Source organism: Haplochromis burtoni, unplaced genomic scaffold (assembly GCF_018398535.1).
Source record: "Haplochromis burtoni strain Fernald_Lab_line unplaced genomic scaffold, NCSU_Asbu1 Contig_212, whole genome shotgun sequence".
In the NCBI taxonomy this organism is placed as follows: domain Eukaryota; kingdom Metazoa; phylum Chordata; class Actinopteri; order Cichliformes; family Cichlidae; genus Haplochromis; species Haplochromis burtoni.
Genome location: NW_024582573.1, coordinates 67,368 through 92,856, shown reverse-complemented (window position 1 = coordinate 92,856; position 25,489 = coordinate 67,368). Strand labels below are relative to the sequence as shown.

At 40.7% G+C, this 25,489-nt stretch overlaps 5 protein-coding genes across 16 annotated transcripts in view; 3 read left to right on the top strand and 2 right to left on the bottom strand.

The window, feature by feature from the left end:
- LOC102303476 (nuclear factor 1 X-type) overlaps positions 1-6,756 on the top strand; it is a 112,053-nt gene extending 105,297 nt beyond the window's left edge. For all 11 annotated transcript variants that reach the window (XM_005936411.3, XM_005936407.3, XM_005936414.3 and 8 more), the window contains one exon: positions 1,934-6,756. In XM_005936411.3, coding sequence (XP_005936473.1) covers positions 1,934-1,948 — 15 coding nt within the window. In that variant the 3' untranslated portion in view covers positions 1,949-6,756. The remainder of the gene's footprint in view (positions 1-1,933) is intronic.
- Positions 6,757-8,420: 1,664 nt separating this feature from the next.
- LOC102302970 (E3 ubiquitin-protein ligase MARCHF11) lies at positions 8,421-12,104 on the bottom strand. Of its 2 annotated transcripts, none has more exons than XR_006055092.1 (4): positions 11,354-12,104; positions 9,509-9,676; positions 9,280-9,426; positions 8,421-9,203 (listed from the first exon to the last, which is right to left on the bottom strand). XR_006055092.1 is itself a non-coding variant. In XM_005936406.3 (4 exons), exons 1-4 carry the CDS (start codon positions 11,758-11,760, stop codon positions 9,132-9,134), a joined length of 390 nt encoding a protein of 129 aa, XP_005936468.1. In that variant the 5' UTR covers positions 11,761-12,104; the 3' UTR covers positions 8,421-9,131. The 2 variants fall into 2 exon arrangements, 1 of the variants encoding a protein (XP_005936468.1); XM_005936406.3 differs by having other exon boundaries at positions 11,758-12,104.
- A 1,542-nt stretch (positions 12,105-13,646) lies between these two features.
- Positions 13,647-18,479, top strand: rnf11a (ring finger protein 11a). The gene is made up of 3 exons (XM_005936405.2): positions 13,647-14,073; positions 15,689-15,861; positions 16,797-18,479. Exons 1-3 carry the CDS (start codon positions 13,957-13,959, stop codon positions 16,966-16,968), a joined length of 462 nt encoding a protein of 153 aa, XP_005936467.1. The 5' UTR covers positions 13,647-13,956; the 3' UTR covers positions 16,969-18,479.
- A 1,889-nt stretch (positions 18,480-20,368) lies between these two features.
- LOC102302378 (heme oxygenase) lies at positions 20,369-22,499 on the bottom strand. The gene is made up of 6 exons (XM_005936404.2): positions 22,380-22,499; positions 22,172-22,228; positions 21,719-21,830; positions 21,406-21,621; positions 21,033-21,305; positions 20,369-20,887 (listed from the first exon to the last, which is right to left on the bottom strand). Exons 2-6 carry the CDS (start codon positions 22,219-22,221, stop codon positions 20,696-20,698), a joined length of 843 nt encoding a protein of 280 aa, XP_005936466.1. The 5' UTR covers positions 22,222-22,228; positions 22,380-22,499; the 3' UTR covers positions 20,369-20,695.
- Positions 22,500-24,072: 1,573 nt separating this feature from the next.
- Positions 24,073-25,489, top strand: part of LOC102302067 — a 6,751-nt gene continuing 5,334 nt past the window's right edge. The window contains exons 1-2 of the mRNA XM_014338129.2: positions 24,073-24,128; positions 24,828-24,968. Coding sequence (XP_014193615.1) covers positions 24,828-24,968 — 141 coding nt within the window. The 5' untranslated portion in view covers positions 24,073-24,128. The remainder of the gene's footprint in view (positions 24,129-24,827; positions 24,969-25,489) is intronic.

Here is a 25,489-nt window from a genome sequence, read left to right as displayed (position 1 = left end):
CACTTCAACTCTGTGCCAAATCTCTTGCCCCTCATTTTCCCTCCTAAAAACAACAGGGCTTTTACAACAGCTTACATCTGTTCAAAATGCTTATTATCTCCAGCAATTGCTTATCAAACATTATTGAAAAATGTCCACTTTGAACATTTCTGCCGGGTTTACAGCAAGCACAGCGAGAACCTGGGCAAATGCTCCCAGTTACTGAGCCTAGTAGGTCAGCAACAGTGTCAGCCAGAGTGAGTAACAGAGGTCTCTGCCTATCCTGCTGTTCTCTGGCATATGGCGAGGTTCAGACGATAGTCCTGCCAGCCCGCCTTGGTGCCTGCTAGCCAACTAGCCAAGACAGAAGGAGAGAGTGTCTTCCCACTGCCGTCAGAGCAATAAGTAGAGAAAAGCTGGTCTGAGGAGCTCTCTGGTGGTGAAACCTTAGCTATGCAGGAGGAAGAGAGAGTTGGGCGGTGGGGGGGCGGCAAGCATGGAAAAGTAAGAGGGACTGAGAGAATGGGAGGGAAAAAAGAGAGAGGGGGTTAGTTGAAGCTCGCTGCACTCCACAGTCACGTCCTGGCTGTCTGGTTGCCCGCAGCAACGAGACATGATGTCATAGGCAGTTGAACTTGGACTTGAAGAGGGGGGGCGTGAGGGTGGGAGTGGGGGGGTCACTTTCCACTGCCAAGGATTACACTGAGAGAGCCAGAGTAAGTGAGAGAGGGGAAAAAAGAAGGGGGTTAGAGGAAGTTGGAGCCAGGAGGAGGAATTAGCTTCAAACACCAAAGTAAGGTAGAGTGGTGGAGAATAGATGGAGGTTTAAGGATTTTGAAACTTTCTCTGGGTTTTCTGATTTTTTTTTTTTTGTGGGGTGGGGGGACAGAGTTTGCTGTCGAAGGTGCCGTGAGTCTCTGCTCTCATCGGGCCGAGGCATGTCAGAGGCAGCCAGAACAGCTCGGTCTGTGCCAAAGCCTTCGCTCTGCCGTCTTATCAAACTCAGAAACTGGATCCCCAGAGTAGCTGCCCTCCGTAGTTTTACAGTGTAGCCTGAGCCGACTCTGGCCCACAGAGCAGAGGCATATCAGGACGATCACCTTACATGTAAACTGGTTGCCCATGACAGAACAGCAATAGTCCCGTGTTTGCTTACTGAAAAGTCTTTAGGACTGACACAAAAGATGCTGCCCTAGTTGAACTTGTAACTCTGTAATAACACAACTGTTTTTAATGAGTAAAAAAGCTTGAGTCAGCCCTCTTAAAAGCAGCAAGTGGTAAGGTAGTAACTTTTGTGACACCGTATGTTACTGAGTTCAGTTAAGTACTGTAAGTGAAGGAGAAAAGGGGTAATAGGTGGCCCCCTAGTGGATAAATACCTGGTGTTCCCGTTCAGCATCAGGCCTTCAAACCAAATCAGTATCTTTTTATACCTCCTGGTTGTAAACTGTTCAGTCAGAGAGAATTTAATTATTTGAAAATGATAAAAGAGGAGAAATTATAAATAGTTTAGAAAAATTATTATTAAGAAAAGACAACTAAAAAAATATTCACAATTTGACGTTTCACAAATATGTTTTTGTTATATTTTTTTCCTGTCAGTTTGATTTTGTGATATGTTGGTGGAGTCCTGAACACAAGGTTGGGAATCAATGATATAATAATAACTGGCACCAGTAGCACTGAGGTTTTGTTGCACATGTCCTCAACATAAACTGTTGATTGATACAAGGATTAAAACTTGTGTGTAGAATGCTGTTCTGTCATCATAGTCCATAACGCTTTATGCTCTTTCATGTCTCTGTGCATGTGCTTGGTAGGTATTCTTCTGTGTTCCTCACTCCACACTGCACACACAAAAAAATTTTTTTAAATGTGGCTTCATCAAAATGTAATTGTGGTGATGGGAGTTGAAAAACTAAACACATTTATGTTCTTTTTTTTATCTTTACAGTCCTGGTTCCTCTGACAAGGCCTCTCTGAATCAACAGCTAAAATTGTGTCATGAAAATTGGAAATTTGACAAAACAAACACATCGCCGCTGAAAAAGAACAAACTGCTGACACTAAAAGGTCTTTCTCTCTCGCCAACACTATTCAAAGTACTACTACAGAACCCCGAAAAACCCCACGCTGCCCCAAGAGGACTCCCAATTCAACACGATTTGAACAGGAACATTCGTCCCCTTTTGCGCAGGAGTCTTCAACAAGATTGAGTGGACAGACTCAGAATGCAAGGAGGAGGAAGAAGAAGATGAGAAACTGTCTCACACACCGTGAATTGTCAGAAAGGAAACACAATATGGCAAACTGACAAATGACCAATTATACATTTGTTTCTTTTTTTTCTTTTTTTTTTTAATGGTTTTTTTCCATTTTGTTGTCTCCACAATGAAACTCCATGCATTGGCTGGGAGATCCAAAAAAGAACAAGTAGTGGTAAATGGTGAAGTCAGATGTGCAACTTGTAAAGATTGCCACCCAAATAGCACGCCTCCATATCTGCATATCTCTCCTCCAGGTACATGGTCCCACCTGACACCCACCACCCCACACAGCCTGTCCCACCTGGAGCTCGGTGCTTGTCAGGGGCAAAGCCGTAACTGCAGCCTCGTAGTTGAGTGTCCCCTCACCCCACTGTTTCATCTGCTCAGCCCTGAGCCTCTTTCACTTCGGATTGGCCAATCATGCTGACACCATCCAGTCCAATGGTGTGACACATATGCACTAAGTGGCTGGTCTTTGTTTACCTGTCAATGTACCAGGGTGTCCTGCTATGGGAGAAACGACGGCCATGAGGCACGAAGGCAAGAAGGTGAACACACAGATAGTCATAACACTAACTCTACACGTGCTCTCTCGTCCCCTTACCTATGCACTATTAATTTTTTTTAAGGGATGAACAGTATTGCACACTGATGGTCAGATGAGCGATTAGAGAAGTGAATCGAGGCTGCAGGTATGGGGGCTGTGCTAGCATCAGGCCCTGAAAGATACAGCACTCACATGCACACACACATGCAAGCTTGCAGGCAGCACATGCAGACCAACCTTTCCAGTAAAGTCGGTCACAAAACCACTCACAAAATCATCTTGTTTTAATCCATAGATATTGCTTTTACAATAAGGCGCACACAGCATCGGCTTCATATTATTTGCTTTAATTTTGTTTGTAGTTGTTTACTTGCGATTCTTTTTCCAGATTTGGTTTTGGTTTTGTCTCAGCTGGATTGTTTTAACCTTCTCTTGCATGTCATAACATTTTTCTTTAGTTTGCAGTAACACATAGTATCACGCTCGAATTTCAGCAAAATGGAAACAGCAGTTTCTCAAATTTCTCATGTATGGACAGCACAGTAACGACAGCTCATCACACGCAACCCTGGCATTGCTTCACCCCGTGTCCCGTAGTCTATTCACAAGAAAACCCAGAGGATTACACACACACAGATGCACATATAAAATAACACCACCAACAACCTGGTTTAAATTTATAAAGGGAAGCCTTTATACTGGTTCTCCAAACTGCCTTTTAATGGTTTTTCATTCATTTTAAAATTTGTATTTTTAATTTGACATATTTTTCTATGTAAATGTTCACACTGAAATCGCTGTTGGTATTATTTTTTGTCATGACACAATCCAACAAAAGCCGACCTCACAAAATAACTGGACTGCCTAGCTGTTGGTTCTGTTTTTGCAGGGATAGTAAACAGGGCTGAGGGCTCGTTCTCAGCCTCTCTAGTAACATTAGCTCTATGTACTAAAACCATATATCGAGACTATAACAATATATGGAAGTGCCTCTGTATTCCCTTCATGCAATTAGTAATAAACTTGACTTCAGGTTTTCTTCCCACATATAAGCTAAAGCTACATGGGCATGGTAGCGTTGGTGCATGTGGAAACCATTGGCCTAGGACAGATCTTTATAGAGGACTGCAAACTCTTTTTTTCTTTTTTTTTTTGTAAAAACAGAGAGAGAGATCTTATACATATATATTTATGATATATGCTCCTTTGTAACTTTTACTACGAGCTTGTTGGCAGTCTAGTTATTTTCTGAACACTCACCCCCCCCCCTCACTACCCCCCTCCCCCACCCCGCCCCACGACCTGTTTCAGTAACATCACCATATTGTTACCAATACGAATTAAACGACACACGCCATTGCCATCTGCTGCGCAGCATTATAATACCTAGATGAACATGTCAAAAATCGACAGTAGGTTTGAAGAAAAAAAAAGTGTTTGTTTTTTGATGGAAAGTATTATTATTGAAAAATATGTGTCGATTGAGCCACGTGCAATGCATTGGGTAGATCATTGTGTTTGTCTGTTAGAGATTTTTAAGAAAGCTAAGAGAAAAGAGAAAAAAAAATGTATTTGTTTCAAGTCCATATGCTCCGGGACTCTAAACTAGAGGGCCACGAGAAATCCTAGTCTTTGTAAGTTGGGGGTATTTGTTTTTATTTCCTTTGTCTCTTTTTTAATGTTATATGTGTAATCATTTGTTTATAAAAATGTGGGAGGGCTGAAGGAAAAAAAAATGTACACAACTTCAGAAAAAAAAAATCTCTATCATCAGATGAAAAACTGGTGCTTTAACACTATAAAGTACATTCAGAACTATTATAAATGAGTGAACAAAAATAACAGACCATTTAGGAAACTGCATTATTCCTCTCTCTATTTGTATTCTTCTATTTGTATTAAGTGGGGGGAGAGGTTCCTATTCCTTAAGGTTGTGACACAAAAGGCATTTTGGTTCAACCCTTAGAAGAAATAAAGCAAACCTATACTGTCGAGCCCAAGAAACTCTTTAAATAACCTACCCGCGCACTGCCTGAAACTCACCAGCAAAACAAAACAAACAAAAAACCCTCCCAGTTAATTCATTTGATCACATACATTGGCATTGACACATGACAAGTCTCTCCCAGTACTGCGGAGATACTTCACATCCCAAAATCAGTTTTTTCCCATTATCATCCGAGTATGTTTCTAAATCTGGAGTTGGATGGAGCTCAGCAGGCTGTGTTGAGACACCTGACGTTGAAGTGGACCGAGACCTTCTGTACAGTTAGCAGAAAAGGGGTAAAAGAAGCTTTTAATCTGGCATACATATGAGGTCTGAGCCATTTGTGAAACAGGCAGCAAGGTGAGCCTCTCCCCTGTTCCACCCCCTCCTCTGTAAATGACTCTTATAGTGCTTGTGCTGTAGTGTATAGTTTCCCAGCAGTTAAAGGTTGTCCCTTGAAAGTGCCTTTTGTTCACAGACTCCATTTTGTAATCAAGATGGCCCTTTTTTTCTTTTCATTTGTTTTTTCCTTGAAACAGCTTGAGGTAGCAGGTTGCCCCTGAGTGCTGTAAGGAGGCAAAAGGTCATCACCCATTCAGCGATCAGGGGCACCTCTTTCCTCCGGCTTCGAAAATGAATTCCCTCCATTGTTCCTTCCCTTCTATCCTCTCTTCCTTTTCAAAGCTATATATATATATATACATATATATAGTACGAAAGGAAACTGGTGTGAATTAGTTCTTTACTTTTTATTGATAAATGAGAAAAAAAATTGAAAAGGCAAAAAAACTTGTTCTCGTTCAGCTCTTGCTTTTTTCTTCCCCTCTGTCTCCACTGTCTGTTTTCTCTTAGACACTGGAGTAGTCTGTAACTGTGTGTCTGTCACTCTCGTCTCTCTCTCTCTCTTTCTCTCTCTCTCTCTCTCTCTCTCCTGCCCTCTCTGCTGTTGGGAGGATGAAAAAAAAATATTGCCGAAAAACTTTTGTCTGAGCAGAATGCAGTTAGCTCACATGTTATTCTTGTCTGTATGCTTCACATTGTATTACCATACCCATCTTCTTCAGCTTCTCCATTCAGCAGCTAATGTAAGTGAACAAATTACGCTGACGGGCTTTTGGGGGTGTCCCTGGGTGGGTGAGGAAGGGACGACAGTGGTTCAGGGGTTTGGGTTCAAGAGGTTTAAGGGGAAGATTAATGGGGTTGAGAGGGATAGATGAACTGCTTTGGGAAGTTGGAAAGGGGCTGCATGGGCTAGGATAAGAGTTTGCTCTTTTTGTTTAAGGTATTTATTTTTTGGCTTTGTTTTATTCCCTCTTTTTTGTTTCCTTTTTTAATTTGGAGTTCTTTTCATATTTGCTATCAGGGTATGCTGTCGTTTAGGCTCTCTTTGAGTATGCCTTGGACTGTAAAATGAAAGCTACAAGCACCTTATAACCGGACTTGTCGTGCATGAGGCTGAAAGAGGGGCGATGCTTTACCAGCATAAATCCCACATCCATTTTAACCAATCTTATAAAGTGAATCTTTTTTTTTCTTTATTGCTATTTTTACAGTGGGTTTCACACATGGAAACCCTCAGCAGTATTAGCCATTCACCACACATCAACCAGATAGAAAAAGGCCAGCATGAACCTGATCTCTCAGATTTTTGAGGACCCAGGGAGTCCCTCCATTTTTCTCCTCCGACCACCTCATGCAGGATTAATCCGTGTTTTTGTTCTGTTGTTTATTTTAGTTCTTTTTCTTCTTAAGTGTGTATGGTTTAATGGTGAATTAGGCAGCACCCTAGGCCCCCTCACTCCCAAGTCTTCTATGCCTCTGTCTATGCCCTCAGTGCAGCACCACTTCTTTGTGAGAACACCCCCAGAGCTCTAGGTGAAATGCATGTGTTAATTACAGTTTCTTTTCCATAAGAAGAAAAACACAGTTTGAGAAGAGCAGCACCTGATTGAATAAAAAGGATGTTCTTGACTGTACCATCTTGCTGTGCCATGTCATTCTTTCAGTATGTAGGATAATGCATAAAAGAAATGCCTCAGGAACAGCTGTTAATATACTTCAGTCCTTAGTGTTTCTAAACTGGACTTGCATACGTTAAAAAATAACTTGTCTCTTTGTAGGGTGTTTGGAATTTGAAAGCATTCAGGCTACATGCCCCACCTCTTTGTTCCAGATTCAAATGTGGAATGTCAGTAGTGCCCAGAGGGCAAACTGCTGAATTTGGTTATTTAATCACTTTTCATGTCGTGTTATGAAATTAGTTGGTCAAAATAATTGCAAACTAAATACTTTATAACAAAGTTAGAAATTTATTTATGTCATTTTTATCTCCAGTTTCTAGTATGTTGTCAGCGCTGTTCCTTTTTCTTAAAACACCATCAAGCTGATTTCTTGAAACTTTGGTATAGAGGTGCAAAATGTGCAAAGCAAGAATATTGGTATTGCTGATATGGATCATCTTTAAAGCTTTAACTGCACTGGTCCCCGTCTAAAATGAGATGGGAAACTTATTAAACGTTATACTTGTTAAAAACCAGATTGATAGCATTGTGACCTGAGCGTTCGCATTTCACTCAATGTGATTCGCAGTGGTACAGCCTCACAGAGCTGCTAGCAGGGCCTGCAGGCTCTTTGTTGCATTCATTAAAGCAGTGGTCCCCAACCTTTTTTGTGCCACGGACCGGTTTAATGTCAGACAAGATTTTCACGGACCGGCCTTTAAGGTGTCGCGGATAAATACAACAAAATAAAATGATACGACCAAGAAAAAAAACAGTGGAATTTTGTAAATATGATAATAAACACAAATTCACTGTGTAATTTTGTAACTTTATTAGCAGCGCCAACAACATTGTGAGTAACGTCCTCCTCTCTGGCCCTTAATGCTCTCTGGTCGCTATGGTAATGCGTAAATATTTCTTTGAAAATAAGACGCACAACTACAACACAGGAAAAGACCCAGGGAAACCGAGTTAACGATGAAAACTCTGAAAACCATACATTTAACACCCGAGCTTCAACTCTCCTGGCCCAGTACCAAACCCGGGGGTTGGGGACCGCTGCATTATGGAACTCACCAAACACTGTCAAGCCTTCCTTCAAAAACAGTAATGCAAGTGTTCAAAACAAGAAAAAGTTTAATAAAAAAAAAAAAATGGGCAAGTGACAAAAAAAGGACAAAATTTGGTTCAACAGTGTTTAAATATTTGGGTTTTTTTTAAAGATACATTTACAGGTTTCAAGCACTGCAGCTGCAAGTTTGACTTAAGTATTCTGAGCTACTAGCTCATACTCCAGGAAAGGATTCCTGTCCAGCCAGCAGTAAGCACATTAGCACACGAACATAACGTTAAATACACTGATACAAACAGATAAAAAGAAATGACAATAATTTATTTGGAAGACCAAAATTAGTTTTTAAATACTATTTTTGAGCAAAACGTTGTTGGTTAATACTCTGCACGGTAATGACTTTTTACAAATGAGTGTTCACACTAAGTATGTGCAGTATGGTCCTGTGTTTCAGCGTAAGTCATGACAAATTAAAGTAAACCAGAAATAAAACATCACTGAGGTATATTCAACAACCACATTAAAAATTTCTGACAAAGTGCATGTGCTGGTGAGCTTTTTTCTTTTCCCTACATGGCAATAGTGCACTTCTTACCGGTTACAGTGCCAAAGAGCACGAGGCATCAGATGACTGCTTGATCACTTCAAAGATTTAAGATCATAAATAAATTAAAATGACTTTAGAATTATGAATCATAAACTCCTATGATTTGGCATCGATTTGATCAAGTTTCAAAATATTTTCCTTACTTCAACCAATAATATATCCCTGCCTGTGAAAGGTAAACTGGGGAAAAAGTTAGACATTTTCTTTCCTCATATTCAATAAATTAAAAATAATGGAAAAAATATTTATGGCCGCTAATGCTACCCTCAGCCTCCTAGTAGATGCACCTATAGTATAGATTTGAAAATCATTACTTTCTTCTTTGGTTATTGTATTCACCAGATTTTCAGAAAACTTGGCCTCTGACCTTGAGGTCAAGGTCACTGAGGTACTTTAATGATTTTAATGTACTTTGGCTTGTTCAGGAGTGGCTAAGGTAGGTAAGTGGATTGTCTCTAATAGCTAGTAGTTCAACTATGTGCAAATTCCATAAGCAAGGCATGAACTTCATGACGTACACGTTTTTATGACTGAATGAGAAACACATAGCAAAGCGCTTCGTAGAGCCTAGCTAAAATTAAAAAGACAAAGTAGAAGTTCACTGCAATATAATGACATTCAAATGATCCCAACTGCTTGAAATTTCAAGTATCAGCAAGTAACTGAAGCTCCTCAGGGCATGCGCTCCTCTCCATTCTCACCTGCCTGAGCGTCAGCTTCATCGGGCACCCTGGATCCAGAACTCTGAAGAAGATGGAATCTAATTAGTCTTTTTAATAATGAAAATCAGTTTTTAAGTTTCTGCTCAGAGACAACTGACCTGTTGGGCTAACGTCTGCGGTGCAGGGTCTGTTTCCTGCACTGGGAGGTGCTTATTTTCTTCATCACCATCTGACAGCTCAGGCCCTGCATTGTCTTGCGATGGTGGAAAGTGTAATCCATTTTGCATGGGTGGAGATGATCCATTCTGGATGTTGAGAGATTAAATCATGAAACTTTTTGAAGGGCCTCATGTCAGTATAACCACAGACTGCGGGGGAGACATTTACCTCTGAGAAATTTGCCTGCGATGATCCACTTGTCTCCTGAACTGGAGGATATTCAGGAAGTATTGGTATTGCAGCATGCTGAGGGCACGGTAAAGATGGAGGCTTTCCAGAAGACAAAGTAACAGGTGGAGGGGGTGGAGGGGGTGGAGGGGGTTGCTGAACCGAGGCCTAAATGAATGAAGTGCCATTAGAGACAGTCTGATGTGCAGGCAAGCAATTCTGTAACATGAGTCGAGTTACCACAACAGCACCAGTGGGTCTCTGTAGCTGCCACTACTGACAATGATTTCAGGTGTCTATTTCTGGTAGTTTAGGAATTTCTTATGACAGGAACGATGTATAATGGGCAATTAGGCTTCTTTAAATATTGTTTATTTTATTCCCAACACTTACAGAACTGAAATGCATTCAATCACCAAGAACAACTGCACAACTTAGCAATGGATATTGTTTGGGTTAGTCATATTCTGAAAAAGAGACCTTAGTGTGGCATATTAAATAATTATGGTAATCTAAATTTAAGCTTAGGTAGGTAACAATATATAATAATAATATAGCGCTTTTCAAGGCACCCAAAGCGCTTTACAATGCCACTATTCATTCACTCTCACATTCACACACTGGTGGAGGCAGCTACAATTGTAGCCACAGCTGCCCTGGGGCAGACTGACAGAAGCGAGGCTGCCATATCGCGCCATCGGCCCCTCTATGTATGGATGCAATAAAAAATAAATAAAAAACAAAAGCAAAATATTTGACTTTGAGTCCATCATAGTGGTTGTTTCACAAGTAAAAGAACAAGGAAATAAAATCCACACTTGTTCTCCTGAGTTTTGACTCTTTTTATATCAAACAGCACTTAAAAATGTGCACTTTGACACATATGGGACAAAAGGACAAAACAATGCAAAACAACAAAAACAGGCTAGCAAATAGCAGCTTATCATCCATTTGCCTGGCATTTATAGAAGAACAAGAGTTGGGCAAAACAAGACAAAGTCACATGACAAAAGTCATCTGAAACATCAGGAAAATGAACATCAGCCTACGTGCCTTCATAATCCTCCTGATCTGATGTTGTTACACCATATACAACTATCACTGCTGTACATGGTTTAACTATGTAAAGCTATCACTGCTACTAAGTGACTGCTAGTAATTATCACGATCATAATCATGGTCATAATAATGTATCTGTGTTTAAAAATTGCATACTAAGGAGTAATGCTATATACACGAGGAATTAAGCACTTATTATTATATTATTATAAAGTGCTACCGAAAAAAATACATTCAATAAAGTAAAATAGCTCCATCCACTCAAAATAGAAGACAATAGTACGAAACAACACAAAATGAAAACAATACACACACACACACACACACACACACAAACACACAAACACAATAAATAATAAAGGAAGTCATAAAGGAAAAATCTACATGGAGCTCAACGACATGTGTAAAGCTCAATATAATCCGATAAGCTCGATACGTAAAAATCTAAATAAAATACAATAAAAAGCGTCTGTAAAAATGAACATATAACGCAACAAAGTGGCTCTATAGAGTAAAATCGATCAATTAATTCAACAAAGCAACATGAAACTGAATGAAAATGGCTCAGATGACATTAAAGTACGACCATAACAGAGGGTAAGAGCAGTACGAGCATATAAAGTGGCTTCGTGTATGTGCACACGGGGTGTGAACACTTTTCTCTCGGGGTTCAGCCCACTCTCTGCCACGGCTGAGAGAAACCAGCTCCCCATGTGTAGCTATGTTTTATGTGTTTGGGCCACACACAGTATGCGCTGTGGAGTGTATATGGTGGCCATACCGTACCGTAACGGAGGCACATTAGACCCAGGCTGCTGTTCCATCATCCCCAGGTGATGGTGGGACAACTCGGCTGCGTAGCAGATTTCCCGGCCATAATGTGGGCCGGTCCTGCTCGCGTACAACACCTCAAACGCCTATTTTAAACCGCAAAATAAATCAATTTGTAAAATCGAATGAGTCCGGTCATCTAGAGCAGAATTTAATGTGTTTTGGTTGTTGTTTGGTAGCTAGGTTGTCTACCCCAGCTGCAACCTTCGCCCTGAAATGTCCGTTAGTTTCAAACATCAATCCAGATAATAGCAGGTTTTGATTTATATGCAAAGCTTAATGTTTTACGATAAAAAATATAGACCTCAATAAACGTTTAGCTTGTTAATTGGTGAAAGAAAGATGTGTCGCTCACTTACCATTGGCCAGCTCTTTATCACAAGAGGGTTAAAAAATGAGACGAAACTTTCTCTCTTCTCGTTCACTTGACAGGAACCAATATATGCCCTTCAGAATAAAAGCGTTTTATTTTATTATTTTTTTTCACCCAATGCAGTTATGTCAGAAGCTGAATATTTTATTCATCGTTAAGGACGTTATGTGGTTACAGTCTAAGGAGCTTGGAAAGAAAAGCGTCTGGACTTCTTTAAGTGGCTTGAAGACGTTTCACCTCTGATCCGAGAAGCTTCTTCAGTTCTAGGGTAAAATGGTGGAAAGTCCCAGATTTAAGCTCTGTGGGAGTAACCCACCGAGAGGGACAATGGATCCTCTACCTAATCACATGAGCTAATGTGTGAAAATGGCTGTAGGTCACAATCAGCCAAGGTTTCGGGTGAGCTCATTGTGAAATCTAGCCCCACCCTATCATGTGATTTCCTGAGGTCAGATGGCCCAGGATGTGAGTGTGTTATGGCGTGTGGGAAGGGATCGCAAAACTGGATTGTTGATGTTGTTGATGTACGACAGTTGGTGTCGTAAACCACCGCCTCTGTTCAAAGATGGTCGCTCACAGTGGACATAAATGGCTTCTTTTACTCCTCTTTCAAGCTATCTGTCCTCTCTGTCCAAAATATGTACATTGCTATCCTTGAAAGGGTGACCTTCGTCCTTTAGATGCAGATGGACCACCGAGTCTTGTCCCGTGGAGGTGGCTCTTCTATGCTGTGTCATATGTTTATGAAGTGGCTGTTTGGTCTCTCCGATGTAGAGGTCTGGGCATTCCTCACTGCACTGTACAGCATACACCACATTGTTAAGTTTGTGTTTAGGAGTTTTGTCTTTGGGATGAACCAGTTTCTGTCTGAGTGTGTTGCTGGGTCTGAAATGCACCGGGATGTCATGCTTGGAAAAGACTCTCCTGAGTTTTTCTGATACACCGGCTACATAGAGGATGGCAATGTTGTTCATGATTTATATGTTACTCTAAATTGTAAAACTATTTTATTTGCTATTCTCTCTGTAGAGCATGTACAAAAGGGTGTAACTATTGCACTGTGTTCTCTGCATTAGATCTTCAGCTCTGCCACTTCCAGCTCAGCTTCCTGTCTTTTTGTTAGTGCTACCATCTCTAAGCTATGCATCACTGCAGGTCTCACTACCATCTTGTAAACCTTCCCTTTCACTTCACTTTCCTGCTATCCTTCTGCTACAAATCACCCTGACAATCATCTTCACCTGCCCCACTCTGCCCATGCAATCTTCTTCACCTCTCCTGTGCACATACTGTCCACTGCTGGATGATCCCCCAGGTATCTCAACTACCTTCACTACCTCTGCTTCTTGCATGTTCACTTTTCCACCTGTTTTCTTATTCTTATTAGCACAAATGTATTCTGTCTGGCTTCTGCTGTTGTTCATTTCTCTTCTCTTCAATGTATATATCCACCTCTCCGGGCTGTCTTTCACTCGCTCCATACTGTCACTATAGATCATGTCGTGTGCAAACATCATAGTACACAGAGACTCCTGCCTGACCTCATCTGTCAGCATGTCCATCACCACTGTAACCAAGAAAGGGTTTAGATCACCGATGCAATCCCACCCTAACCTTAAGCTTTGACATCACTCCTACTGCACACCTTACCACTGTCCTCATCCATGTCCTGCACCACCCTCACATACTTTTCTGCCACTCTTGACTTCCTTATACAGTACCACAGCTCCGATCTTGGTATACTAACATATGCTTTCTGTAGATCCACAAAGACACAGTGCAACTCCTGATCTTGTCTATAATTCTCCATCAACACTTACAGCAAAGCTCGCATCTCAACTTTTAATTTGAAGCTTTTACCGGAAGTTTAATGTTTGATGTTTAGAAAACTTCCTGGTGATATAGTTCCGGCTCGTATTTCTTGTAAACATAGCGTACGGTCGGACACACAGAATTGTTCTCGCTGATACAGTTAAAATTTGTGTCGCCAGTTGTTATTAAAGCCACGGTATCGCTCAGTGTTGGGCGTTTATCGCGTCCGAACGAGCTGCAGCGCTTCTCCGTAAATAAGGCTCCCCGCCGAATGACAGCTGTCAGCTAAAAGCTAGCCAAGCTAACGTTTAGAGAGAGCGCCGAGTCTGTCAGCATTAGAAAGAAGTGACAGTCTCATGGTGGTCTCATTTCAATGGGGAACTGTCTATTTTCACAAGGTGCGGATGACCTGTCGCTGCTGAACGACTCCGAGGGAGGCAGTCTGCCCGGAGAGCCCCCGCCGCCATACCAAGAGCAGCCCGGGTCTCAGGTGAAATACAGCCCGGGGAGTCCAGAGCATGACAATTGAATCCCCCTACCCTCAAGTCTAATTAGTGGTGGAGGCTGTTATTGCTGTTATCTTAAATTTGGAAGCTGAAGTTTGTGCAGCGCAGCTTTCAGGATCAGATTGCACCATGCAGAAATTAAGCTTGAATAAAGTAAATACCACAGTCAAATTACTTCTACAAGATTTTAGAAACACAGTCATAATTTGTGTTCGGGTCTTATATTTTTTTGAAAAAAGGATAAAACATTGTGCAGTGTATACGCATAATTTGTAATGTGACAATCTTTATCTCGATCCTAAAACATTGGTTCCTTTATCTAGTTCATGTCATCAGCTTATTATCAAGAAAACCAGGAACGTCTTGCTGAGAGGTGACGGTACAAACCTTTGCACCACTTTGTCACGGATATATAAGTCAGGCTGAAACTTGCCTAAATGTATTTAGGGCTTTTTAACATTTAACTTTATAAGCAAGTAAACATTTAAAAAAACAAAAAACAAAACCGATTTTTTGTGTTTGGCTCAACACAACCCGTCTCCTAATAGTGGACCTGAAAATCTAGAAATTATGCAAACACATTATAATGCTTGGAAATGTACACTCACTGGACACTTTATTAGGTACACCTTATTCGTACTGGGTTGGACTTACTTTTGCTTTCAGAACTGCCTTAAGTCTTTGTTGCATCCAGGTGCTGGAAACATTTCTCAGATATGTTGGTTCGTATTGACATGATAGCATCACACAGTTGTTGCAGATTTGTCGGCTGCACATCCATGATGGGACTTGCCTGTCCCACCACATGTGGTGCTCTATTGGATTGAGATCTGATGACTGTGGAGGCCATGTGAGTACAGAGAACTTTTGATCAAGAAAGCAGTTTGAGATGAATTGAACTTTGAGGCAAATTCACTGAGGTCATTAAAGGATGGACCTGGTCAGTAACGATACTCAGATAGGCTGTGGTGTTTAAATTATGCCAAGGGCTCTGACATAGACAAGATATTGTGACCCAGAGAACTGTGGCTCAATGGATATTTTCTCTTTTTCAGACCATTCTCTGTAAGCCCTAGAGATGATTGTATGGGGAAATTTCAGTAGATCAGCAGTTTCTGAAGTGCTCAGACCTGCCTGTTACCAACAAATATGCCACATTCAAAGTAATGTGAAAGGCTGATTGAATATTTGCATTAATGAGCAGTTAAACAGGTGTATCTCATAAAGTGACTGGTGAGCGTATATGCACTTTTTGGCCCTCAAAATTGTAAAGATGGTTAGCTTGTAGTCCAGTAATCAGCGCTAGAGGGTTCATTTATTTAGATTGTACCTGTAGAGACAGAATCTGCTTTTGCTCAGTGTTTCAGTCTTGGACATTTAAAGCATAAGGAACTCTGATATACAGGTGTATCATATTTTAATTTAAATTTTTAATTTAATTTAAATGAAGATGAAGATTCAGGTAATTTAGAAACATATGAAAACACAAGGAAATAAATAAAATATCTTTATCTGGTCCCAGGTTTTCTGATGCCACTGGAAATATAAAATCACCCTTTCAAAGATGACACGAATTGTCTTCTTTTCATTTATTTCAAGGAGCGCACTCAGGCTGTGCCAGTGTACCATCCCACCCCAGGCGAGAGCCGTCTGGCCAGTCAGCTGACTGAGGAGGAGCAAGTCCGCATCGCACAGCGCATAGGACTCATCCAGCATCTTCCCAAAGGCATCTTTGATCTAGGCTCTGACGCCTCTGAGAAGAAAGTTAAAGAGTGAGTTTTAAATGGTGGCACTCTCATTTGTTTCAATTTACATATCGCTTTGATTCACTCATCTAAGGCTACGTCCACACTAGCCCGGATAGATTTGAGAACAGCGTCTGAAAACGCTCCGCGTCCACACTAGCGTTTTCAGTCATTTTCATAGAGTTGTGCGTCCACATCGAAACGGCCGAAAACGCTTACATTCCAGTTCTGCGCATGCGTGAAGCGCAAGAAGACCTGCCTCATTTCTCTCTGCCGCTTATTTACTTTCCGGCTCTTTGAAACGTTGCGGCAGAATGTTGAGGAAAAGCACTGAGTTTTTTAAATGGACTAACAATGAGGTGGAGTTGTTGCTGCGAGTAACACAAAAGTACAAAGTTGCAAAAGCGAGTGAGAGTTAAACAATTTGAAGAAAAGCTATCTAGAGCATGTACAGACTGATATTAATCTTTAATAGGGCTGTCAAAATTCAGAGCAAAGCAGCAATCACAGCAGTGTAAGATGGTGAAAAATATACCCTTAGGCCCCCTCCTCGATTCAGAGATGGTCTTTCCCTTTTCACATAAATGGCCTCCTTGACTCCTCTCACAAACTAGCATTCCTCCCTGTCCGGGATGTGTACATCCTCATCATTGAAAGATAGGCCACTGGCCTGTAAGTGTAAATAGACTGCAGAGTCCTGGCCTGACGAGTTAGCTCTTCTGCAGGGACCAAGAATTGGGTCCCCTGGCACAAACAGAGTAATATAATATAAGTTGTTAAGTGCCAGGAGCATTGCTGTGATTTATACATTGGGGCAACAAAACAACCTCTGGCTAAGATGATGGCACAGCACAGAAGATGAGTTATCGTATGAGTTATTGATTGTATTTTGAGATGCTTTTTTTTGTAATATATCAAAGTCTTCGGGTATTGGTAAATCTTTTCACTTTTTTCCCCTCCAGATGTGTCATCTGCATGTTGGATTTTGAATATGGCGACCCCATTCGGTTTTTGCCCTGCCTTCACATCTACCACGTGGACTGCATCGACCCATGGCTGATGCGTTCCTTCACCTGCCCCTCCTGCATGGAGCCCGTAGATGCAGCCCTGCTGTCTACTTACGAAACCAACTGAGCGGCCCCTGGTGGCTGCTTCTGCCTAAAAGTAATGCACCTTTTTAGCCAAAACTGTCATAGCTGTTCCAACAGATAGATGAGGGGATGTGGCATGATGCAGATGTTTGTTGGGTGCTTGTTAATACACACAAGTAAACAACTATGTCCTACAGCACATTCTGTAGGCCTGAAATGCACCTAGTCAGACTTGGAAAGCATGCTTTGGCAGAAGGAAGATGTGCCAAATACAACGAATGAAGGAGCTGTACAAGTAGCAAAATATTACTGCACAGTAATTTCACTTTCATATGACTTACACTTATTTTTGCCTTTGTGTAATTTGCACCCTCTTTCAAGATGTGTGATGTGTAGCATGTTCTCTAAATGGAGGAAATGCATAATTGTTTTGATCAAGTGGGAATCATTGTCAGAATTTCCAGTGAACACATGAAGTGAAGTAACTGCACTCTCCAAGTAAACTTGTGATCTTGAATGTCACCTAAACACAATGCTCTCTACTGAAAAGCATACATCAGTATACATAAAACTTTACAAATCACACTTTCCTGAAGCTATGCCATGAGATAAAATGGTGTCAATTCAGCTTTTGAGCATATTTTGAAAATTACTCCAGTTTTATTTTAGCTGCTTTGACTATATGTGAATGTTTCTGTTGCTTTCCCACAATATGAATCCTCAGCTTTTGCTTTGCCTTAAGTTTGTGCTCTCAACCCGTAGTTTGTCCTTTACAGTCAATAACAAAGACACAATATACCGTGCAATCACCCTTAAAGCACCTTGAGATAAGATGTCTGTCACCTGATACTGTGTAGCTTGTAGATTTCGATAATGGTGTTTTTTCTATGTGTGTATGTTTGCATTTTATGGGTTGTTGGATAGAGATCGTCATGTCAAGCTAACATTGTGAGTTAACCCCCTCAGTTGTAAAATGTAATGTAGTTTCCGCTCCTTTTCTTGTTTGAAGCTTTTGGATTGTGCGCCGAATGCCTTCTAAATGAGCACGTGATGCATTTCCAAAGCTTCCACGTCTGGTAATGGAATGTGATTTTTATGCTTTTGGTGTTGGACATGTGCTGTCAGTTATCGTTGCATAATGCACAAAGATGAGAAATGGCAAAAACAGAAGCTACAGCAGTAGAAAGGAATGTATCTTCAATGTAAAGCATGATTTCAGTTGTTACACATTGACGGTATGACTGTAAAAGGAAATTTGTGATTTACTGTGCACATACTGTGCCTTTTAAGGTTGAGGTAAGCCAATTTCCTGTGAAGTACAATCATTTATGACATTACTTTTGTTTTTCTTTAGTTGTCCTCTAGGAGGAGGCAGATACCAGCAATGTAGTGATTTGTGTCACGATGAAACAGGCCTAGGATGAAGCCAGAAATGTGATCTGGCTGCTGTTAACAATCAACAGTCATTCTGTCTTTTGATTTATGACTTGTGCTACAAGTGCACAGGTTTTAGGAAATCCATGAAACCACAATAAAAGTGGATACCAAATCTTATACAAGCGTGATGTTTTGTTTCTGCATTAAATATTGTATTGAAACACATTCTCAACCTCTCAGCTGGAGAGGGTAGTGGGTTAGAACTTAAGGAACAGACAAAACTAAATTTAATTTATCATGTTTTATATAAATCTTTAGATTCCTTAAGGAACAGAGCATGTATTTATCTCAAACACCATTGCATACGACTGCGTTATAGTCTTCTGTGTTTAACTGAGCACTAAAATAATTTATTTCCATAAATGACTGATTCGTATTGATAACAGTTAAGCCCACTGAGTATAGACAGTGTGCAAGATGTTAAAACTTGATAGTTAATCCCTGAAGTGGATTGGCTGTCTACGCCTTCAAGCTTCAAGCTTCAAGCTTCAAAGAATGTGTCATCAGTGTCACAGCTCAGAATGAGTCAGCCCTCATTTCTTTGTGTTTTCTTAGAAAAACAGGAAATGCACAAACGTAACTGCAAATCAAGTACAGTCAGATAGAAAATGTCAGTACAATTATTATGAGCTTGGAAGTTAATATTGGTATGATCGCCTTTATTCTTTAACATAATCTGAACTCAAATATCTTGTCATTTCTCATAGTCTTCAGGAATAGTTCTCTAGGCTTCTTGAAGGATATTCAAAGCTCTTCTTTTTTTTGTATCTTAGCTGCCTGTTCAAAGGGATCCCACAGTACTTTAACAATGTTGAGGTCTGGTCTGTGGGGAGGCTAATCCAAAAGTGACAGTTCCACTGCGTATTTTTCTACATAGTGCGTTTGCATTGTTTTGCTGATTATAGTGCTGAAAAATGAAGCCGTTGGCAATTAGATGCTTTTCAGACAGTATTACAGCACTTTGCTGTGTTCATAAATTCATCAGTTTTCACAAGATCCTCAAAGCCTCTGGTTGAAATGTAGCCCCAAACCACGAAAGAGCGCCACTGATCACTCATCACTTCTTAAAACCTGATTGCTACTGATTGTCATTTCAGTTTTTGTGTACTTTGACATACCTCGGTCTTTTCACTTTGTTTTGCTTCCTTAGGAATGGCTTCTTTACAACCACCCTTTCACTGAGACCATTTCTAATGAGGCTATAGTGAGCAGCAGATGGATCAACTGAAATTCCAGATATATCTCTTATGCCCTATGTGAGGTCTGCTTGAGTTTCTTCCTGTTTTTTTAAGGACGTGGCATTTATTTGTTCATTTGCTGTAGATAGTTTTTTTTAATCACGCTATTTCTTCTTTTGTCTTCTTGTTTCCTCATATTGTTTATAGACACATTTCACACCATGCTGAGATACATCAAGCTTTTTTTAAGGAAATGGGAACAAATTGGTTTCTTTGTTAAGTTGTCTTTACATTTAAACTGGTTTGTTAGTTAGTCACCTGTTTATGCTTGAATGATCCATGCAGCCAATGTCCAAAGAAAAATGCTGAAACACCTTTAGAAAGTCTAGAAATGTATGACTCAGGATCACTTTTAAAAAGACGATAATCGTTATCAGGCGAAATGATTTATGTTTTAAACAAACAGTTTAAACATATCACTTTGGGCTGAGTAAAACTGAAATAAGGTTTTTTTTTTTAGCTTGTAACATTTGTTAAGCAGATGTTAGTCTGATGGAGGCAAAAACACTTAAGCGTGCTGTGGGTGGCTTGCCAGCAAGTGAGTTTATTTAGTGTTTAAATCATATAAAAAGGACTTGCTCCCCGCATCCAGACTCTTGTATGACTAAGAGCCAAATGAACAGCAGGCATGTAGTCGGGTGCCAGAACATTAGTGGACACGTCCACCAGCTGGACCCTCAACATCAGCAGAGTAATGCTCATTACTAGAATGAACTTCATGATCACTGTACTAAAGCAGAAAAATTTCACGATACAGTACGATAGAGATATTTTCTTTCAGCAGAATATTTTATTAAAAGGTTCATATATATTTACAGTATTTAAAGCACACACATTGCACATTTTCAACCACAAGGGATATCAGTGCAACAGATTCAGAAACTATTACACTTATTGTACGTATGTGTGAGTGTGAATGGTTCCTATGGATAAATTACATAAATATTACACAGTATTTTGTGATCTGTACATGTTTTTAAAATCTTACAGTTATAATCAGGTGGGGATTTTTCTGCTTTTAGGTTTACAGTACCAAAGCAAAGATTTCAAACTTCAACAGCAACACTTCATTTCACAGTATTTCAGAGTTTCTTTTCATAAAGCGTACATTCCCACACTGACAGTAGCCAGAGCCACAAACAGTCCCAGGACCATCCTGAGCAGCGAGGAAGTGTAAATGTTTCCTGACATGTGGAGTGTGCTCGCCTTTACTGGCTTGGACTGTGTCATGGAGCTCTGCAGGTTTTTGTCAGAGACAGTCAGCATCTTCTGTAAATCTTCAAAGACCTGTAACACATACAACAGAGCATCTATCAGCTGCTGTAGCTAAATATTAGTAAGTGTAAGATGGAGCTAATCTAAGGTTCAGCTGCCCTCTGAGTGGCACTTTTGCTTTACGATCTGTCCTTCCTAGATTATCACACCTCCTTACCTGAATGTTGAACTCAAAGGCCCTGACAGCCTCCTCCAGCACACCGTTCCTCTCCTCCTCTGTCAGCTCCACACTGTTCATTCGGCTGCGATAGAGCTGTTTGAACAGGTTGGGGCTGGACACCCCAGGGAAGGCAAAGAAGGACAGACCATCACCATTTTTCAGATCCATGGACTTCTGAGCGATCCGACCAAGAACCTGTCCCCCAGACAGGTCACCCAGATACCGGGTGTAAGCATGGGCAAGCAGGAATTCAGGGTTTTCTTTGCCAATCTAAAAAATGGTAATGGAGTTATCAAGAGTGTTAATTGACCATCACCTAGCAGAGATAGAAACATGCATGTGATTCATGGAAGGTTTAAATAAAACATACCTGTCTGAGCCTGTGGCTGTATCTTTTAGTGGCTGCAGGAATGACAATCTTCTCTCTCCAGTCCTGACCATAGAAGTATTCCAGATCTTTTTCAATGGACTTCAGCCTGGCCAGTTCAGCAGGAAAGTAAATAGGTGCGACGCTCGGGTGGTCCGAGTTCCTGTCCAGCTCTTCCTCCAAAGCCTGGTAGATCTCATACAGTGAACACAGGAGGAGCTGAAGAAGAAGAGACACAAAGCCATTAAATCTTGGTATCGACCCCCACAAAAGTAAGATTATTTAAACAATTGTGCTGTCCTTTTTTTAATATTACCTTATATTGTGGAAGCGTGACCTTTCCCCTCTGGAAGCTCAGCATCAGTTCTGTGTTTTCTGCTCTAACGTGACTCTCCTTAGTCACTTTTTTTATTTGTTCAGACAAGTCCCTGAGAAAAGAAATTGATCACAATTAGAAGAGAAAGACAACATTTAATGTATTGCAGCTAAGATAAAGGCAGTGACACAAGGCTAAGAGCAGTAATCATTAGAAAACATGTAGGGCAAATATGTGCATCCAAAGTAAACTTCCATTATGAAAACATATTGTGATTAGAAATGTTTATGTAGCTCATAAGCTTCCCAAACATATTCTGCTACGTGAGATATGTGTTGGATGTCACAGAGCTGATTGAAAACTAAATCTATCCCCAGACATTAAAAGAAAAATGTGCATGGAGCGGAAAAGAAGATTTAGATTCTTAATAAAATCACAGCAGCTCAGTCTAACCTGTCAGTCATTTGCTCTGCTGCTGTATGCGTCTTCTTCTCAGTTTCCATTGTGCCCCTGAAAATACAGTAAAGGACAGTAAAGATGTCAGAAAGGTACTTTAACAGAGCATAAATCCTTTTCTGATATGGTGAGAACACTGTGGATTAAGGGATATAAATCGACAAAAGGTTGTCAAATTTAAAGTATGATATTTCGTTTGACTCACCAGTAAGAATGAAGTCTGATCTGTGCCCTTAGTTTCTCTCTGGATGTCCAGTGCAGTTGTGTGCTCTGCTGGCTTTCACGCTTCTCTTTATACGATCTGCTTCAGTCTCCTCCTCCCACCACCAGCTCAACACAAACAGGAACTCAGCCTCAACAAAAAAAAACTGGGCTAAACATGACACGGCAACATCAGCAACAATAGTAGGAGGGGACCAGGAGTTAACATGATACGGCAACTTTGAGGAAAACTGCTGAGGGAAGGACTACCAGAGTGTGAGGAGGGAGTTCCCTGGAAAACCAGGGGGGAGGGCTGAGCGCTAAACATGATGCTGCAACTTCAGATTCCAAAGTAGAGCCACACAGGGGAGGAGGAGCTGAGGCTAAGCATGACAGTGTGAGTTTGCGAAGCTGTGAGAGAGGAAGTGTTTAAACAGTGACTAATGCTGTGCATTTGATCAGAAACAAGAGCAGGTTTGTCATATTACACAAGTCTATCAACATTCAGTGACAAAGTGGAGGAGTATTTTTGACAAACAAGAGTAGATACTGTTCATTTAGTCGATGTAAACAATAGTAAAAAGCTACTGATAATTATCTTTACACACAAAAGTTAAGCCCAAAACTTATTTGTGACTAGCCTGAAATAAAACAAAGCTTTTAAAATTATTTCTTCCACAATATGTCATTCATGAGTGACTGTGACTCTGAGCATTATATACAGATGTGATCAATTCATACTGATTCAGAGGGTACTAATATGCTCTTGTAAACAGCCTCTACCCTTCTGGGAAGTCTTCATCCTTGATTACCTAATAGTGCAAGTATCTAAAAGAGATTATAATCTGCAAAAATCTTCTGTCATCAACTAAAAGAGCATCACTGCTTTTATCTTCATCCTATTGGACCCCTCCTAGAACTGTTACTCAGAAATCTTTTCATGGGGTTTTGCAATCTGCAACATTAAAAGAAGTCAGCAAAGTGTTCCCAATTGTAATTTTCCTCAGAAGCTGCTTGAAGGAGTAAAGGTCAGAGGTCTTGAACTACAGGAACAAAACTGGAACCACACTACTGTCCAACCTAGTTTAATTTGAGTTATTTATAGAGCCATCTTGAGGCAAAGGAAACAGAAAACCGCTTCACTCTGAGCAGCTCTTCCAGCGAAACAACTCCCAGCCTGTACGTGGTTGGCAGTATGCTTAAACCTTTGGTCTTTTATAAAGAACGATTATTATCATATATTCGCTTTAAGTGAAAATAAGGTATGTTTGTCATATGGGTGTCTACATAGCTTTGACTATAAACTGTGCTTAGACGTTTTATGTAAAGGCCTAAATAAAAATGGCATTTAAAATACGTGATTACTTGAAATCAGTTGAGACAAAGCGATGAAAAAATACCGCTACATCGGTTTTTTGTCAAAAGGCCAAACGTTTCAATGCGTAATTATAACCTACATGGACAAAAAAATAACGTAAAAAAAAAAGCACAACTCTATGTTATATATGATTTGAAAAATGTGCCACTAAACTGCAGACTGCCGTGCATCTGCTCAGCCATCTGCAGGTATAAAATCACAAAGCTTCACTCGGGCTTAACGTGACTCAGCACAGCGTAGTGACCGACAGAGAGGGAGGGCGCTAAACGTGAGTCAGCAGGCTTTGCTTCACACGTATACAGCTGAGCAGCACAGTGAGTTTACCACAGGAATGTCTGTGACAGAGCTGGCCCGAGATTTAGGAGCTTGTTAGAGGTTGTGTGCTTCATGTTACCGGACCAAAATCCGGCATTTTCCGGAATTAAGGATAGTTTTTAGTCAAACGTGGAAACAAAACGAAAGGAAGACAGACATCGATATGAGACGTGTTTGAGATTGTTTTCTGCTCGGTCTTATCAGTTTGTATTTATTTTAGATTAAAAAAAAACCCCACAAGCTTCGACAACCCCTCTTTTGGGCATAGTAGAAAGCCCACTGCTTAACTGCTATTATCACAAACATTAAATTAATGTTGAACTAGAGGACTTCAAAACAACTTGTTTTCCTCACTAGCTAGCACACATAACTAGCGTCTAGCTAGCACTAGCCTTAGATAATTTATTTGCCTTGCACAGTCAGCAGTCTGCTGAAGGTGAGCTATTCATTTACTCGCCCAGGTGAGAATGTTTTATCTTCAGCAATTTAGGCCCATAAACCTTAGAGAGACGGCTGTAACCTTTTATTAGCTGCTGCAACCTTTTATTAGCTTTATCCAGCCTTCATGTTTGGTCAGACTAAACTTCAGAGCATATTCCATCTAAAATCCTCGCAGTAAACAGAAAGTATACGAAGTGGTCATTAAATAAGCAGACTGTACATGCTCAACTTTATCTCACATTACTGTGTTATCATGCAACTTCACTGTACTTAGAGTTCCTGCTGTCTGAATCATTGATCTCTCTTCTGTTGGTCTAGATGGATGGTGAAGCAGAAATAGTGAGTGGATGCACCCACAGAGAAAACAAAAGGTCATACAAAGACTTTTTGATGGATGTTGAGGACCTGGAGGAAGCAGGATCAGATGCAGAGGAGCATAGCACCAAGATGCTTCACCAGGTGCACTATTCTGGGGATTTTTGAATCATGTTTCTGCACAGAGTTGCAGTGCAGTGTATATTCCATTGCAGGAACGCTGTCTTTTTAACATCTTTGAATTTTAACTGTGCTACATTTTGTGTACTTTTCTGGGCAGTCGTGGCTCAAGAGTTGGCAGTTTGCCTTGTAATCGGAAGGTTGCCAGTTTGAGCCCCGGCTCCAACAGTCTCGGTCGTTGTGTCCTTCCATGGGCAAGACACTTCACCCGTTGCCTATTGGTGGTGGTCAGAGGGCCCGATGGCGCCAGTGTCCGGTAGCCTCACCTCTGTCAGTGAGCCCCAGGGCAGCTGTGGCTACAATGTAGCTTGCCATCACCAGTGTGTGAATGGGTGGATGACTGAATGTAGTGTAAAGCGCTTTGGGGTCCATAGGGACTAAGTAAAGCGCTATACAAATACAGACCATTTACTTTTAGATTTTTAGACTAATTACAGTTTGGTAATTGTTGTTTCAGTTAGTGCCTGGGCCCAAGCCTAGATAAA

Excerpts from the sequence above, each read along its gene's own strand:
- LOC102302970 (XM_005936406.3), bottom strand. Across the intron at positions 9,427-9,508 it reads CGCAGGCAAATTTCTCAGAG|AATGGATCATCTCCACCCAT; the intron begins GTAAATGTCTCC and ends CTCAACATCCAG. Across the intron at positions 9,204-9,279 it reads CGCAGACGTTAGCCCAACAG|AGTTCTGGATCCAGGGTGCC; the intron begins GTCAGTTGTCTC and ends CATCTTCTTCAG.
- rnf11a (XM_005936405.2), top strand. The coding sequence starts at position 13,957 with ATGGGGAACTGTCTATTTTCACAAGGTGCGGATGACCTGTCGCTGCTG. Across the intron at positions 14,074-15,688 it reads AAGAGCAGCCCGGGTCTCAG|GAGCGCACTCAGGCTGTGCC; the intron begins GTGAAATACAGC and ends ATTTATTTCAAG. Across the intron at positions 15,862-16,796 it reads TCTGAGAAGAAAGTTAAAGA|ATGTGTCATCTGCATGTTGG; the intron begins GTGAGTTTTAAA and ends TTTCCCCTCCAG.
- LOC102302378 (XM_005936404.2), bottom strand. The coding sequence starts at position 22,221 with ATGGAAACTGAGAAGAAGACGCATACAGCAGCAGAGCAAATGACTGAC. Across the intron at positions 21,831-22,171 it reads GCAGAGCAAATGACTGACAG|GGACTTGTCTGAACAAATAA; the intron begins GTTAGACTGAGC and ends TTCTTTTCTCAG. Across the intron at positions 21,622-21,718 it reads TCACGCTTCCACAATATAAG|CTCCTCCTGTGTTCACTGTA; the intron begins GTAATATTAAAA and ends CTTCTTCTTCAG.